The sequence below is a fragment of the Oncorhynchus mykiss genome, chromosome 4, assembly GCF_013265735.2.
Source record: "Oncorhynchus mykiss isolate Arlee chromosome 4, USDA_OmykA_1.1, whole genome shotgun sequence".
In the NCBI taxonomy this organism is placed as follows: domain Eukaryota; kingdom Metazoa; phylum Chordata; class Actinopteri; order Salmoniformes; family Salmonidae; genus Oncorhynchus; species Oncorhynchus mykiss.
This window is the reverse complement of record NC_048568.1, coordinates 26,254,954-26,273,590: the sequence shown is the minus strand read 5'-3', so window position 1 is coordinate 26,273,590 and position 18,637 is coordinate 26,254,954. Positions and strand designations below refer to the sequence as shown.

General features: G+C 46.9%; 1 protein-coding gene across 1 annotated transcript in view; it reads right to left on the bottom strand.

Annotated features, from left to right (window-relative positions):
• LOC110522374 (methyltransferase-like protein 24) overlaps positions 1–18,637 on the bottom strand; it is a 64,164-nt gene that overhangs the window by 6,974 nt on the left and 38,553 nt on the right. The window contains exons 2-4 of the mRNA XM_021600724.2: positions 17,817–17,915; positions 12,558–12,703; positions 605–830 (exon numbers count right to left, since the gene is read on the bottom strand). Of these exons, the coding sequence (XP_021456399.2) occupies positions 605–830; positions 12,558–12,703; positions 17,817–17,915 (471 nt within the window). The remainder of the gene's footprint in view (positions 1–604; positions 831–12,557; positions 12,704–17,816; positions 17,916–18,637) is intronic.

The window sequence follows — 18,637 nt, the reverse complement described above, 5'->3', positions numbered from 1 at the left end:
GGGGAGCAAAAGTATTGAGCAAATTCACATATACTGTATGTCTATTAAAGTAGACAAAGGTTAAGTATTTAGTCCGATATTGATAGCACGAAATGACTCTACAAATTTGTTGGATTTATTTTCTGTTTATTTTGTGTTTCAGATTCATTTATGCCCAATAGAAATGAATGGTAAATAATGTATTGTGCCATTTTGGAGTCACTTTTAATGTAAATGAGAATAGAATATGTTTCTGAACACTTCTACATGAATGTGGATGCTACCGTGATTACGGATAATCCTGAATGAATCGTGAATAATGTACAAAAAGACAATGAACAAAAAGTGCTGTAATTTCTCAATGGTTCACTCAAAATATATGAAAATACACTCAAATTAAAGCAGACAGTCAACACTTTAACCCTATAGCTATCGTTTGAATCCAAACTTTTGAAGTATAGAGCCAAAATGTGTAAAAAATGCCAATAAATACGGAGGGCCCTGTGTACTCTCTGGGTATAATCCCATACATGAGTTATTCGTTATGTTTGACTCAGGCCACATTGGCCCATTTGTAATCTCCCTTTACCCATAAACCCCTTCTCCTCTCTCTGTGCATTCTGACCTGTCTGTGTCCAAAGTCATTGAGAATGGTGGCCAGTTTCTTGGTGTTGCTGTGCTGTCGTTGGGCGGGGATGGCTGGGTTGGGGTCCCTCCAGTCTACGGAGAGACGATGGAGCCACATGTCTGACTCCTGTAGGTGGGCCTGCCTAAGGCTGGGGTCAAAACAGTGCACCTCACAGCCCGCCCTGGCCAGAGAGCGCTCCACAGTCTTATCCTCCATACCCAACCTATGGTAGAGAGAGAGGGGAGGGAGGAAGAGAGAGAGACCGAGAGAAAAGGTTATATACAGCATATATGATGGATGGTTGAGTGGATGGCTACAGATAGAATTATATATGGCATATCGTATAAGGACTTCTGTTTGTACATCTGATGGAGCTGAAAAGTATTGCTCACTTCAGCAGCTCAATTAATAATTCAGAGGAAGGCTGAAAGTATGGGAGGATATGAGCAGAAACATATTTGATTTCTTCTTGATTGTTTTCAAGACTGACAAAGGCTTGTTTTGCCCCTCCCTCTCTTTCCTCTTTTCCCACTGGGCACAAACATCAATCCAATGTCCATTCCACATTGGTTCAATGTAATTTCATTGAAATGCCTTGGAAACAACGTTGATTCAACTGGCGTGTGTCAAATCAAATGTTATTTGTCAGGTGCTTTGAAAAATAAATTGGTGTAGACTAACAATGAAATACTTACTTACTGGCCCTTCCCAACAATGCAGAGAGAAAGAAAATAGAGAAACAATATAAAACTAATGACACGTAATAATACAAGCAATAATAAACACACAATAAGTAACGATAACTTGGCTATGACTTGGGTGGCTGGAGTCTTTGAAAATGTTTAGGCCTTCCTCTGACACCGCCTGGTATAGAGGTCCTGGATGGCAGGGAGCTCGGCCCGGGCGATGCACTGGGCAGTACACACTACCCTCTGTGTGCCTAGTGCCTTGCAGTCGGATGCCAAGCAGTTGCCATACCAAGCGGTGATGCAGCCAGTCAATATGCTCTCAATGGTGCAGCTGTAGAATTATTTGAGTATTTGAGGCCCCATGCCAAACCTTTTCAGCCTCCTGAGGGGGAAGAGGTGTTGTCGTGGCCTCTTCAGGATTGTGTTGGTGTGTGTGGAGCATGACAGATCCTTAGTGATGTGGACACCAAGGAACTTGAAGCTCTTGATTCGCTCCACTACAGACCTGTCGACGTGCATGGGGGTGTGCTCGGTCCTCCGTTTCCAGTTGTCCACGATCAGCTCCTTTATCTTGCAGATGTTGAATAAGATATTGTTGTCCTAGCACCACACTGCCAGGTCTCTGACCTCCTCCCTTTATGCTGTCTCATTGTCATCAGTGATCAGGCCTATCACCGTCAGCAAACTTAATGATGGTGTTGGAGTCATGCGTGGCCACGCATTCATGGGTGAACAGGGAGTACACCCATGAGTACACACATGCACATCCCATCAGGAAGTTCAGGATCCAGTTGCAGAGGCTGGTGTTCAGTCCCAAGGTCCTGAGCTTAGTGATGAGCTTGGAGGGCACTATAATGTTGAACGTGGAGCTGTAGTCAATGAACAGCATTCTCACATAGGTGTTCCTTTTGTCCAGGTGGGAAAGGTCAGTGTGGAGTGCAATGGAGATTGTGTCATCTGTGATTCTGTTGGGGTGGTATGTGAATTGGAGTGGGTCCAGGGTGTCTGGGATGATGGTGTTGATGTGAGCCATGACCAGCCTTTCAAAGCATTTCACGGCTACAGAAGTGCGTGCTTGGTGTTCTTGGGCACAGGGACTATGGTGGTCTGCTTGAAACATGTAGGTACTACAGACTAAGTCAGGGAGAGGTTGAAAATGTCAGTGAAGACACTTGCCAGTTGGTCAGCGCATACTCTGAGTATGCGTTCTGATAATCCATCTGGCCCAGCGGCCTTGTGAATGTAAACCTGTTTAAGGTCTTACATTGGCTACGGAGAGCGTGATCACACAGTCGTCCGGGATAGCTGGTGCTCTCATGCATGGTTCAATGTTGCTTGCCTCAAAGTGAGCATAGAAAGCATTTACCTTGTCTGGTACACTCTAAGGAAAAATTATGCCAAAATAGTTATTTGTGGAGGGATAGGGTTCTACCAAGAACCCTTTTGATCAGAAGAACCCTTCTTGGAAGACAAGGCAAATGGTTCTATCTAGAACCTTTAACATCCTAAGAACCGTTTTTGGAAGAAAGGGTTCCTTGTTGATTCTTTGGAAGGAAATAAAGGTTCTTCACAGAACCATATATAATATTTCCCAGCATGTTTTATTGCAGGGAGATTTTCAGAATTGTTTGTTTTACTTTAATATCTGTGTTTTTGCATTTACATTGATTGGTTAATAACTGTAATGCTATACAAAGACAAATAACACACTTTTCTAAACTAATCCAATCTGTTGGATTTATTACACCCATTTCTGAGATGGTTGTTCCAGTTTAGATGATTGAGGTCGTCTCAGTATTCAATTTCCACTATCCTGGCAGTCATTCTGAATGGAAGTTGCGGGTGATTAACAATTCCTCTTTTGGATATCCTCGCTGGAACTCGGGCTGGATTCCAATAGGAATTGCCCATCACTTTGCAAACCAGCATAATGGGACTTGCAGGCCTGATGTGGCTTGTAACCAGGAGATAACTAGGCCATCAAATAAAGGCATTATGATATATGTTATATATTGTCATAAATAATACAATTTTAAAGGCTAATAAGGCTGGTGGAACCTTTCATAGAGGGTTCTAGGAAGAACCGTTAGATTATAAAATGGTTCTTGGTAGAACCCTTCAGAGTGTTCTAGGCAGAACCCTTCATAGAGGGTCCCAGGTAGAACAATATACAGGGGGTTCTACATAGAGGGTTCTCTCTCTCTCTCTCTCTCTCTCTCTCTCTCTCTCTCTCTCTCTCTCTCTCTCTCTCTCTCTCTCTCTCTCTCTCCTCTCCTCTCCTCTCCTCTCCTCTCCTCTCCTCTCCTCTCCTCTCCTCTCCTCTCCTCTCCTCTCCTCTCCTCTCCTCTCCCCCCCCCCCCCCCCCCCCCCCTCCTCTATCTCCATCTCCCTGTCTGTGTATCTGAGTGTGTTGTTCGTGATGTGGCTCGCTGTATCTCTATACAGTAATTGTGGCTCAGGGAGTATCTCTCAAAGCTAATTTCTCATGGATGAGCTACTCTGGTCCCCCATAGACAATCATGCGTTTAGGAGGGGGATGCAGGGATGAGATGAGAGAGGTAAGGGCAGGGAGGGAAATGCTGCCTTCAGACATCTCTGTTACTCTCTCTGCTAAATGATTCAGTTAACACAACCACTAATGGTATCATAGCTGGCCCTACCAGGAAAATGGCTTGTTCTTCACTATCGTTTTAGTCAAAAAATACTTCAGATGACAGGGCTTGCTGTTTTGATGAGAGGATGGGGGAAAAGACAAAGTACCTTCAATGGTGACTCTGTGTGCATCCCAAATGGCTCCCTATTCCCTTTTTTTATATATAATAATCTATATATTTTTTAAACTTTATTTAACTCAGCAAGTCAGTTAAGAACACATTCTTATTTTCAATGATGGCCTAGGAACAGTGGGTTAACTGCCTTGTTCAGGGGCACAATGACAGGTTAAGGTCCCTAAGGGCAATGGTCAAAAGTAGTGCACAATACAGAGAATAGGATGCCATTTGGGATGCAACCCATGTCTGTCTGTCTGCTTCCCTGGAGAACATGTCTGATAGAAGAGGGTGGTAATCACACAGTGTCTGCAGGTAGTTATCCTCTGTCCCACAAGACTGTGTGGTGAAAGCGGGGAAAGACAGAACCGCTGCTGTCAGAGAGAACAGTTCTTCAAACATGGGGATTATAGCGGATTCCCTGTTGACCGTGGTGTCATGACAACCACAAAGGTGTGTGTGTGTGTGTGTGTGTGTGTGTGTGTGTGTGTGTGTGTGTGTGTGTGTGTGTGTGTGTGTGTGTGTGTCGGGGGTGGGGGTTATGACACAAGGGTGGACTATGGTCATTTTAGCTTTATCAACACCAGCACCGCTTCTAATGATCCCTGATCCCATGTAGGATCACATATTCTGGGTAATAAGTGATCCTCTATCCATCTCTCACTCTCTTATCCCCCCTCTCTCTATCCATCTACCATCCATATCTCCTCCAACCTGTTAAACCATATCCACTATCCAGTTACAAGGAGCACAAATATGATGGTGAGTGAGGTCTCTGAAAGTCAAAGAAGAACACTTCTTCCTTTCTGCACTACTTAAGATATGGAGACTATGAGACTGAAGATGAGGACTATGGGACTGGGGATGAGGACTATGGGACTGGGGATGAGGACTATGGGACTGTGGATGAGGACTATGGGACTGGGGATGAGGACTATGGGACTGAGGATGAGGACTATGGGACTGGGGATAAGTACTATGGGACTGAGGATGAGGACTATGGGACTGGGGATGAGGACTATGGGACTGGGGATGAGGACTATGGGACTGGGGATGAGGACTATGGGACTGTGGATGAGGGCTATGGGACTGGGGATGAGGGCTATGGGACTGGGGATGCGGGCTATGGGACTGGGGATGAGGGCTATGGAACTGGGGATGAGGGCTATGGAACTGGGGATGAGGGCTATGGGACTGGGGATGAGGGCTATGGAACTGGGGATGAGGGCTATGGGAATGGGGATGAGGGCTATGGGACTGGGGATGAGGGCTATGGGACTGGGGATGAGGGCTATGGGACTAGGGATGAGGGCTATGGGACTGGGGATGAGGGCTATGGAACTGGGGATGAGGACTATGGGACTGGGGATGAGGGCTATGGAACTGGGGATGAGGGCTATGGGACTGGGGATGAGGGCTATGGAACTGGGGATGAGGGCTATGGAACTTGGGACTGCATTAGGGGAATTTCTGAGTGACTCCATTAACACACAGCAGTTCTGCTCTGTGTGCTACACCTCCAGGGCAGGAATAGAGGGAGAGAAAAGGAGAGAGAGAAACAGAAAGAGAGTGAAAGACATACAGAAAACTAGAGTGGTGGGAGGGAGGAAAGGGATGGATAGAATGAGAAAAAGGAAGTAGAGATGGGGGTAAAGTATGGGTCCTTGGTATTTCATGTGTGAAATCACACCATGGTCCCCCATGCGATGCGCCAGGCCAATGAAAGAACATCTGCTCATCCTGCCTGGGCACCGCCACTCACGCCTCGTTTAACAGCACGCACGTAGCGCACGCACAGACACACTATGATATTTTACATTTGTGTTTGACAGATCTTAATTTGGAGCAGTGGAGCGTAGTGTTGGGTGGACTTGGGCGGGGGGGGGGGGGGGTTATTAGGTAAAGAAGGACACAATTCTCCTGGGGATAAAATACCAGACATTCCTGGCTACAGCATGACAACCAACTATCTACAGACGGGTGTGTGTGTGTGTGTGTGTGTGTGTGTGTGTGTGTGTGTGCGTGTGCGTGTGCGTGATAGATAGATAGATAGATAGATAGATAGATAGATAGATAGATAGATAGATAGATAGATAGATAGATAGATAGATAGATAGATAGATAAAGAGAGAGACACAGACAGAGAAGGAAAGAGAGAAATCTAGGCCACGGACAGGGGACAGGAAAGAAAGAAATCTAGGCCACGGACAGGGGACAGGAAAGAGGGAGAGATACTCAGGGGTATAACTTCTAATGTCATTTTAATGACCTCTCCTGAAATATTTCTTTTCAGAACACGACCCTGGTTGATTTACTGTTGCAGGTATTTATTACCAGCAGTTTCCTCTGCTGATGTGGGCTGTTTGTTATTATTGTATTCGTCAGAGCTTGGTTGGAGGAGCTTAGATATGATCCTGGCTCGTCTTCAGATGATAATATACAGTATATAAACAAAAGTATGTGGACACCCCTTCAAATTAGTGGATTCGGCAATTTCAGCCATAACTGGGGATAGGACTGGTGTATAAAATTGAGCACACAGCCGTGCAATCACCATAGACAAACATTGGCAGTAGAATAGCCCATAGAGCTCAGTGACTTTCAATGTGGCACCATCATAGGATACCACCTTACCAACAAGTCAGTTCATCAAATTTCTGCCCCGCTAGAACTGTCCCGGTCAACTGCCCCAGGCAACAACGGCTCAACCGCGAAGTGGTAGGCCACACAGGCTCACAGAACAGGATCGCCAGGTGCTGAAGTGCGTAGCGCGTAAAAATTGCCTGTCCTTGGTTGCAACACTCACTACTATGTTCCAAACTGCCTCTGGAAGCAACGTCAACACAATAACTGTTTATCAGGAGCTTCAGGAAATGGGTTTCCATGGCCGAGCAGCTGCACTCAAGCCTCACCAAATGCAAAGCGTCGGCTGGAGTGGTATAAAGTTTGGTGGAGGAGGAATAATTGTCTGGGGCTGTTTTTCATGGTTCGGGCTAGGCCGTTTAGTTCCAGTGAACGGAAATCTTAACGTTACAGCATACAATGACATTCTAGACAATTCTGTTCTTCCAACTTTGTGCCAACACTTTCTTGTTTCAGCATGACAATGCCCCGTGCACAAAGGGAGGTCCATACAGAAATAGATTTTTGAGATCAGTGTGGAAGAACTTGACTGGCCTGCAAAGAGCCCTGACCTCAACCCCAATGAACACCTTTGGGATGAATTGGAACGCCGACTGCGAGCCAGGCCTAATCGCCCAACATCAGTGCCCGACTTCACTAATGCTCTTGTGGCTGAATGGAAGTCACCACAGCAATGTCCCAACATCTAGTGGAAAGCCTTCCCAGAAGAATGGAGGCTGTTATAGCAGCAAATGGGAGGACCAACTCAATATTAATGCCCATGATTTTGGAATGAGATGTTCAATGAGCAGGTGTCTACATACTTGAGTGTACAAAACATGAGGAACATCGGCTATTTCCATGACGCAGAATGACCAGGTGAATTATTTTGGTCATGTAGTGTATCAAGTACTCTAAAAGGATGGTCATGATTTATGACTTATTTTATGAAGGATGCAGGTTGTGTGAGGTCACATATTCAGAACTGTTGAAGATGCTATTGGTAGCACCTGTGTGCATCTTCAAAATGCCCCCTTAGTGAAATTAACCTATTTATAATGTTTCCCCAATCTCTCTCTCTCTCTCTCTCTCTCTCTCTCCCTCTCTCCCTCTCTCCCTCTCTCTCTCCCTCTCCCTCTCCCTCCCTCCAATACTTTCCAGATGTGTGGCAAGGTCCCATTGGTTTCATGGTGCAATAGCTTCGTGGCTGTCTCTCTCTCCACTATAAAATACTCTTGTCCACAGTTTGTATCCTCAAATATCACTGGAACTGGTAGTTCCGTACATATAGGACCAAAGGTTATGTGAACAGCCACGCTGAAAGGAACAAACCAGATTTCATCATGGTTGGCTTGACCTTTTCCTGACCAAGACCAAATCTGGGCACCAGTTACAGGTCTGTTATTCTCTGGTCGATTAGAGGGAAAACGCACTTAATGATGATCTGTACTTCCTATCTCTCTCTCACTCTCATCCCCCCTCTCTCTCGCTAACCCATCTCTCTCTCTCTCTCTCTCTCTCTCTCTCTCTCTCTCTCTCATCCCCCCCTCTCACTAACCCATCTCTCTCTCGCTCTCTCTCTCTCTCATCCCCCCTCTCTCTTGCTAACCCATCTCTCTCTCTCTCTCTCATCCCCCCTCTCTCTCACTAACCCATCTCTCTCTCTCTCTCACTCTCACCCCCCCTCTCTCTCACTAACCCCTCTCTCTCTCTCTCTCTCTCTTTCTCACTCTCACCCCCCTCTCTCACTAACCCATCTCTCTCTCTCACTCTCATCCCCCCTCTCTCTCGCTAACCCATCTCTCTCTCTCTCTCTCTCTCTCTCTCTCTCTCTCTCATCCCCCCTCTCTCTCGCTAACCCATCTCTCTCTCTCTCTCTCTCTTTCTCTCTCTCACTCTCACCCCCCCTCTCTCTCACTAACCCCTCTCTCTCTCTCTCTCTCTCTCACTCTCACTCCCCCTCTCTCACTAACCCATCTCTCTCTCTCACTCTCATCCCCCCTCTCTCTCGCTAACCCATCTCTCTCTCTCTCTCTGTCTCTTTCTCTCTCTCTCATCCCCTCTCTCTCTCTCTCTCTCTCTCTCTCTCTCTCTCTCTCTCTCTCTCTCTCTCTCTCTCTCTCTCTCTCTCTCTCTCTCTCTCTCTCTCTCTCTCTCTCTCTCTCTCTCTCTCTCTCTCCTACAGTTGTGATGTGAGTGATAAGCGAGGTGATATACTCCTGTTGATCGGCTATTACAAGAGTCTATCAAACTAATGTGGCAGACAAAACCAACCCACAGATCATTAGATCAATACAGACAGGTATATATATACACACAGTATATGATGTACTTTTATAGCGTACTTTGACATGAGTGGGCATTACTAAAAGTAACATTATGAAAAGTGTCCGTTTTTGACAAAAGGATAAATTACTTTAGTAGATATGGTACGGCCCGGTATTACTCTGGAGCTTTGTCATGTGTGTTTGTGCGTGTGTGTGTATATGTGTGTGTGTGTATATGTGTGTGCATTTCACTTGTATCTGTGTGTGTTCATCAGTCACCAATAACAAATCCGATACGTTTCCCTCCAACCAATTCATGTGACCTTTGACCCTGCTATAAACAGGCAGACAGCCAACAGTGAGGTGTAATCCCTAAAGGTTTACTGCCGCATTCCCACCCCTTTATTCCTGCTCCCCGCCCCCCTCACCTCTACCCTCCTATACTGTCTGTCTTGTACTCTCCTCTACCATTCTCAACCCTTCTCTATAGTCCTCTACCCTCCACTATCCTCCCCTGCCCCCACTTATCCTCCCCTACCCTCCCTTATCCTCCCCTACCGTCCTCTACCGAATTCTACCGTCCTCAGCCCTCCTCTTCCCTGATCTACCCTCCTCTACCATCCTCTACCGACCTCAACACTCCTCTACCGTCCTCTACCCTCCTCTACCGTCCACTACCGACCTCAACACTCCTCTACCGTCCTCTACCCTCCTCTACCGTCCTCTACTCTCCTCTAACGTCCTCTACCCTCCTCTACCGTCGTCTACCGTCCTCTACTCTCCTCTACCATTCTCCACCGTCCTCTAACCTCCTCTATAGTCCTCTACCGTCCTCTACTCTCCTCTACCATTCTCCACCGACCTCAACACTCCTCTACCGTCCTCTACCCTCCTCTACCGTCCACTACCGACCTCAACACTCCTCTACCGTCCTCTACCGTCCACTACCGACCTCAACACTCCTCTACCGTCCTCTACCCTCCTCTACCGTCCTCTACTCTCCTCTACCGTCCTCTACCCTCCTCTACCGTTGTCTACCGTCCTCTACTCTCCTCTACCATTCTCCACCGTCCTCTAACCTCCTCTATAGTCCTCTACCGTCCTCTACTCTCCTCTACCATTCTCCACCGTCCTCTACCCTCCTCTACCGTCCTCTACCGTCCTCTACTCTCCTCTACCATTCTCCACCGTCCTCTAACCTCCTCTACCGTCCTCTACCGTCCTCTACTCTCCTCTACCATTCTCCACCGTCCTCTAACCTCCACTATAGTCCTCTACCGTCCTCTACTCTCCTCTACCATTCTCCACCGTCCTCTACCCTCCTCTACCGTCCTCTACCGTCCTCTACTCTCCTCTACCATTCTCCACCGTCCTCTAACCTCCTCTACCTTCCTCTACCTTCCTTTACCATCCTCTACCCTCTTCTACCCTTCTCTACGGTCCTCTGCCATCCTCTACCCTCCTCTATGTCCTCAACTCTCCCCTGCCGTCCTCTACCCTCCCCTACCCTCCTCTACCGTCCTCTACCCTCATTTACACTCCTCTACCCTTCTCTAAAGTCCTCTACCATCCTCTACTGTCCTTTACCCTCCTCTACCGTACTATACCCTCCTCTACCCTCATCTACCCTCCTATAACGTCCTCTACCCTCCTCTACTGTCTACCCTCCTCTACCGTCTTCTACTCTCCTCTACGCTCCTCTGCCGTCCTTTATGTCCTCAACCCTCCCCTGCCACCCCCCTCTTTACCGTCCTCTCCCTTCCTCTACCGTCCTTTACCGTTCACTACCATCCTCTGCCATCTTGTACCCTCATCTACCGTCCTGTACCGTCCGGTACCCTCCTCTAACGTCCTGTACCCTCCTCTAACATCCTGTACCCTCCCCTATCGTCCTCTACTGCCCTCTACACTCCTCTACCCTCCTCTACGTTCCTCTACTGTCCTCTACTCTCCTCTACGTCCTCTACCCTCCTTTACTGTCCACTACCCTCCTCTACGTCCTCTACCCTCTACTGTCCTCTAAGCTCCTCTACCCTTATCTATGCTCCTCTACCGTCCTCTACCTTACTCTACCCTTCTCTAACGTCCTCTACTCTCGTCTACCTTCCTCTACCATCCTCTACCCTCTTCTACCCTCCTCTACGCTCCTCTGCCGTCCTCTACCCTCCTCTATGTCCTCAACTCTCCCCTGCCGTCCTCTACCCTCCCCTACAGTCCTCTACCCTCCCCTACAGTCCTCTACCCTCCTCTACAGTCCTCTACGCTCCTCTACCCTCTACACTCCTCTACTGTCCTCTTCCCTCCTCTACCCTCCCCTACAGTCCTCTACCCTCCTCTACAGTCCTCTACCCTCCTCTACCCTCGTATACGCTCCTCTACCCTCATCTACAGTCCTCTACCCTCCTTTACCCTCGTCTACGCTCCTCTACCCTCCTCTACCTTCCTCTACCCTCGTCTACGCTCCTCTACAGTCCTCTTCCCACCTCTACCCTCCCCTACAGTCCTCTACCCTCCTCTACTGGCTACCCTCCTCTAGCGTCCTCTACCCTCATTTACACTCCTCTACCTTCCTCTACTGTCCTCTATACTCCTCTACCCTCCTCTACGTCCTCTACCCTCCTCTACGTTCCTCTACGTCCTCTACTGTCCACTACCCTCCTCTACCCTCCTCTACGTCCTCTACCCCCTACAGTCCTTTACCCTCCTTTATGTCCTCAACCCTCCCCTGCCACCTTCCCCTACCGTCCTCTACCCTCATTTACACTCCTTTACCTTCCTCTACTGTCTTCTACACTCCTCTACCCTCCTCTACGTCCTCTACCCTCCTCTACACTCCTCTACGTCCTCTACCCTCCTCTACTGTCCACTACCCTCCTCTACCCTCCTCTACGTCCTCTACCCTCTACCGTCCTCTACGTTCCTCTACCCTCGTCTATGCTCCTCTACCATCCTCTACCCTCTACCCTCCTCTACATCCTCTACCCTCCTCTACGTCCTCTACCTTCCTCTAAAGTCCTCTACTCTCCTCTAAAGTCCTCTAAAGTCATCTTCCGCCTTCTACCCGCTTTCTACACGCCTTCTACCATCCTCCACCGTCCTCTACCCTCCTCTGCCATCCTCTACCGTCCTCTACCGTCCACTACCATCCTCTACCATCCTCTACCATCCTCTTCCCTCCTATACTGTCCTTTACTTTCCCTCTTAGTGTCCAGAGCCTGCTTACTGCCAACCCTGCAGCTGTCAGCACACCTGTGCGGTCTCTCAACACCCACATTAATAGGCCCTCCAGGGGTTTAATCTATTTAACCCTCCACTCTACCATGCTGCCACTGCCAAGCCCAGCCAGTCCAGCTCAGCCCTGGAAATACAGCAGGGACACAGCCTCTCCTGGAAGGTCAAATACCGTTATAACCTGCAATATAGCCACCAGATTACCTGACACTCACTCCAGAGATATGATGTGATTGGTTTGGGCCAGGCTGTTCCTATGTGCGTGCGTGCGTGTATATGCCCGTGCTGTGTGTGTGTGCATGCGGAGGTGTGTATGCATTCGTGTGCATGTTTGTGTGTGTGTGTGTGCGTGCCTGTGTGTGTGTGTACTCACCCCAGAGAGTAGACCCGGCAGTGTTGGATGTGTATCCGTTGTGCCAGGCTGTACCTGCTGTCCAGACACACTGCCCAGCGCCCCTCTGGCCCCTCCTGACCTCCCTGTACCACGGGGCTCTCTGGGGAAGGGGGGGCACAAAACACCTGTAGGTAGACAGGGGTCATAAATGCACCTGTCCCCCAAAATATCCTTGTCATCATTATTATCATCGCCATCGTTATCATTATCGTAATTGTGATCACCATCGTTGTCATTAGCGTAATCGTTATAATCATCGCCATCGTTACCATTATCGTAATTGGTATCATCCTCACCATCGTTAACATTATCGTAATTGGTATCACCATCGTTATAATCATCCACGTCATATACCATAGTTATGCTTGCCCCTGTCCCATCACATGTTCACCACACACACCCACATACTGTACACACATTCTGAGATTCATTCACCAGGTGCCTTATTCCTATTTCAACATGTTTTTCTTTCTCATCTTGCAGCACTCTCTCAATTTCTCCTCCTCTACCCCTCGCCTTCTTTTCCTTTTGGTTTCAGTAAAGGAGAAAAGATTGGATTTAGTGTTAAGAAATGCACCCTCCATCCTTAACATGATTCTCCATCCCACAACAAGTGACAGGGCACCTTCATCTTGTCTTAATGTTCAAGGATTCCATTGACAAAGGAGAAAGAAAACGCTTCCCAAGGTGAATGACCGGTTCAGCTAGTGCCAGTCAACAATTCAATTGTGTGTGTGTGTGTGTGTGAGCGTCCTGAATGTCTGAGTGTGTGTGGGAGGTTTTGAAACAGACAGGATTTATGACTGTTTGCTGTCTGATTGCTTTATCTCTACTGTCTCCAGAGACTGTCTGAACTTGACTGGGCCAGCGGACATTGACAGAGACTGAGACTGATCATGTACTGTAATCACAATGTCTTTCCCTTACAGACTGCAGCTTAGGCTGTGTGGCTCCCTGTGTGGGATACTGTCCAGTCCACTGCTCTGCAGAGACCAGTGCCTAATCCTTCTCTTTCTGAACCTCATTGAACCATCATGTTAATAACGGTCTGACTAAAACCATGATTTGATCTGTGTTCTGATCTCTCCTGCATTGTATCATAGTGATCCTGTGCTAGACCCATATCCATGTCTGTTATTCGTCTCTTACAGCATTCATTAACCACTCCATCTGCCCTTTACAAAGTCTGTTGACATTTCTGCATTCTTTCCCATGCCACAAAAAATAATGGACAAATGTTTCCTATCTGTAAGGAGTCTAGAATCTTTAGGGGCGTTCTTTCTCTTTGTGATGTCATAAGGCTTTGGAATGTCTTGTTTCTGACTGCTTCAATCTTTAGAGGAGAAGCATTTATCCATAGAGATGAATATGCCATTTAGCCTCTCCTAACAGAGCTTATGACATAAAAGGAAGGCAGGACGTAACAAGGACATTGTAAAAAAGGGCCATACCAAAAACATAAAATACAGAATGGAATAGACTTTTTATCCATCCATGTATTGCTGTGGTAGCGATGATTCTGTCATATTGGAAGATTTTTGCTTTGCTGTTGAAGTTCATAATGCGGTTGCTATGTGCTGTAGCGGTTCATAATTGCATAACCAGCAAAAGTGTGTGGTATAGGTAGCAACACATCTGCCACGCTGATCTTCAACACCAGGGGTGCATGCTCAGTCCCCTCCTGTACTCCCTGTTCACCCACAACTGCATGGCCAAGAGTGACTCCAACACCATCATTAAGTTTGCAGACGACACAACAGTGGTAGGTCTGATCACCAACAACGACAAGACAGCCTACAGGGAGGAGGTCAGAGACCTGGCCTGGTGCCTGAATAACAACCTTTCCCTCAACGTAACCAAGACTAAGGAGATGATTGTGGACTACAGGAAAAGGAGGACCGAGCACACCCCCATTCTCATCGACGGGGCTGTAGTGGAGCAGTTTGAGAGCTTCAAGTTCCTTGGTGTACACATCAACAACAAACTAGAATGGTCCAAACACACCAAGACAGTCGTGGAGAGGGCACAACAAAGCCTATTCCTCCTCAGGAAACTAAAAAGATGTGGTATGGGTCCTCAGATCCTCAAAAGGTTCTACAACTGCAACATCGAGCTGGTTGCATCACTGCCTGGTAAAGCAATTGCTCAGCCTCTCGCCGCAAGGCACTACAGAGGGTAGTGCGTACGGCCCAGTACATCACTGGTGCTAAGCTGCCTGCCATCCAGATCCTCTACCAGGCGGTGTCAGAGGAAGGCCCTAAAAATTGTCAAAGACCCCAGCCACCCCAGTCATAGACTGTTCTCTCTACTACCACATGGCAAGCGGTACAGGAGTACCAAGTCTAGGACAAAAAGGCTACTCAATAGTTTTTACCTCCAAGCCATAAGACTCTTGAACAGGTAATAAAATGGCTACCGGACTATTTTCATTGTGTGCTCCCCCCAACCCCTCTTTTACACTGCTGCTACTCTCTGTTTATCATATATGGACAGTCTCTTTAACTATACATTCATGTACATATGTACATACTACCTCAATTGGGCCGACCAACCAGTGCTCCCGCACATTGGCTAATCGGGCCATCTGCATTGTGTCCCACCCACCACCCGCCAACCCCTCTTTAACGCTACTGCTACTCTCTGTTCATCATATATGCATAGTCACTTTAACCATATCTACATGTACATGCTACCTCAATCAGCCTGACTAACCGGTGTCTGTATGTAGCCTCGCTACTGTATATAGCCTCGCTACTGTATATAACCTGTCTTTTTACTGTTGTTTTATTTCTTTACCTACCTATTGTGCACCTAATACCTTTTTTTGCACTATTGGTTAGAGCCTGGAAGTAAGCATTTCACTGTAAGGTCTACTACACCTGTTGTATCCAGCGCACTTGACAAATAAACTTTGATTTGATTTGGGTATTGAACAGTATTGGCCCATCAAATGTTTTACTGTATCAGTATTCTTTCTATATCATGAGCTATGATGAATCTACTCTGTACAGAGAGGTTGTGACACTGTTGTCATTTTGAATACACTGCAACACTGCAATATGTTATATTTATCAATCGTGTGTGTGTGTTTGTTTGCTTGTGTGATTGTGTGCTTGTATGTGTGTGTGTGTGTGTGTGTGTGTGTTTGTGTGTGTGTGTGTATATATATATATATATATATATATATATATACTGAGTGGACAAAACATTAGGAACACCTTCCTAATATTAAGTTGCACCCCCCCCCCCCCCCCCCCCCCCTTTTGCCCTCAGAACAGCCTCAGTCCGTCAGGGCATGGACTCTACAAGGTGTTAAAGCATTACACAGGGATGCTGGCCCATGTTGACTCCAATGCTTCTCACAGTTATGTCAACTAGGCTGGATGTCCTTTGGGTGAAGGACCATTCTTGATACACATAGGAAACTGTTGAGTGTGAAAAACCCAGCAGCGTTCCAGTTCTTGACACACTCAAACCGGTGCGCCTGGTACCTACTACCATCCCCTGTTCAAAGGGGATATTATGTCTTGCCCATTCACCCTCTGATTTGCACACACACAATCCATGTCTCAATTGTCTCAAGGCTTAAAAATCCTTCTTTAACCAGTCTCCTCCTCTTCATTGACACTGATTGAAGTGGATTTAACAGGTGACATCAATAAGAGATCTTAGCTTTCACCTGGATTAACTTGGTCATGTCCTGGAAAGAGAAGGTGTTCCTAATGTTTTGTACAGTCAGTGTATATGTGTGTGTGTTTATACAGTATGTATGTGTGTGTAATTCTATTAATTGCACAATCCCAGTGCAGCGTGTCTCTCTCAGAGGCTGAGTTCTGCCAACCACGACGTCAGTCAGAATTACTGCTGAGGTACACTGTAATCTCCATGGCAACTCCCTCTCCGCCTGTCAGTGTAGATGATGGATGACTCACCCCCAACTACCCGCCTTCACGCACCCCTCCCTCCACCCACACGAACAACCACCCCTCCATCCACACACACACACACACACCCCTCCACACACACACACACACACACACACACACACACACACACACACACACACACACACACACACACACACACACACACACACACACACACACACACACTCCCCCAAAGGCTTATTCATTATGAGCAGCATGCCTGCCATGCTAGATATAGAGTAGGTGCTTTATTATTAGAAGGGCTGTAGGCCCACAGTATATGAAAGACAAGATAATAAGTTGCCAATGTTTCTTAACTTAATTTGATTACGGAGGGACAATGCCTTCATTATCAGAAAATACTTAGACTGTTAGCAAGGATCCAATGTACTTCACTATTTAAACACCTTCATCGATGCTGAAGCCTCCATCACACAGAGCATATTTTGCTGACTGTAAGACACAAGGACATAAAAGCCAAGTTTGTCTTTTCCTCTCAATCTTCATCCTCACACAACACAACAACGTTTCAATCGATTGGTTGTTATTTCCTATGGCACAGACAATCTAACAAGGCAAGATCCTCTCATTGATTTAGTAGGAACGAGACGAATCAGACGAATCAGACAAATCAGAATGCCATCTCTATGGTAATCATTAGAGTAATGACCCATGTGTGGGCTGTCAAGCAAGACTAAATCTTTTTCAATGAGCATAATATGAAAAGGGTGCTTTGTTTGCAGTTAGAGTTGGTTATTCTCTGTTTATTTACCAGTTAGACCTTTATGCAACTCTGACTGACATGACAAAGTACTGTACTGAATCATCTATAGAAGCTTTAGTTCCAGTCAGACTCCACAGCAGCAGCTAATTTAAATAACCATTCAGTGTCCCAAATGGCACCCTATTCCCAACACAGTGCACCACTAAGTAGTGCACTACAGTGAATGTGGTGCAATTTGAGAACAGGCACATGGCCCTGCAGCCACTTTGGTCTCCCTCCCCGATTCTAAACAGTGCAACGTTCTAGAACCAGGACACTCCATCTGGCTTTATAATCTAGATCAGATACAGTATCTACAATATTCATTCATTCACTGCATTTGTATTATGTTAACATGTACACTGCATGTATCTGTGTAAATCTGAATATTGTACAGATATGACATGTAATAACATTGCGTGAGTCCCAAATGGTACCCCATTCCCTATAAAGTGTAGTCCTTTTGACTAGAGCCCCGGTCCAAGGTAGAGAACTATATAGGGAGTAGGGTGCCATTTGAGACACAGGCATTGACTGAGTGTGACCCACCTGTGGTGTAGTGATGTAGCTGAGGAACCTCTGTGCTTCCTCCTCCAGGGAGTGGCTGTCACTGGCCCACGGCTCCAGCTCTATGTGCCACCTGGCAGACTGAGAGAAGGAACAGGGACATAGCCAAACAGCATCAGTGGGCCAGGGAGATGACCAATCAGCAACAGTGTTACTATCAGTGTGAAATCCTAAGAATGACCATGAAAATGACATTAGTGACGAACCTTGTGTTCTGTTACCAGTCTAACAGGCTACCCTATAGCTGCTGTCCAAGTCCGCTGCCCCAGTACATACCCTTATATGAGGAATGCTTCTGTGTAATATTCCTCATGTTCCTGGCTGCTACACAGGCCCAGGCTCAATGACCTCATTTATCATCACATGAATTTGTCTGTGGGTTTAGAGCAGAGAGAGAGAGAGAGAGAGAGAGAGAGAGAGAGAGAGAGAGAGAAGACCAAAGAGAGAAAGACTAGAAAGAGACCAGAGAGAGAGAGCAGAGAGAGCAGAGAGAGACCAGAAAGAGCAGAGAGAGAGAGAGAGACCAGAGAGACAGACCAGAGAGAGAGAGAGCAGAGAGAGACCAGGAAGAGCAGAGAGATAGATCAGAAAGAGCAGAGAGAGAGTCAGGAAAGAGCAGAGAGAGACCAGAAAGAGCAGAGAGAGAGACACCAGAGAGATTAGAGAGAGATATCAGAGAGAGAGACCAGAGAGAAAATACAGAGAAACCACAGAGAGAGAACAGAAAGACCAGAGAAAACAGAGAGAGTGAGAGATACCAGAGAAACCAAAGAGAGAGAGAGACCAGAGAGAGAGAGAGAGAG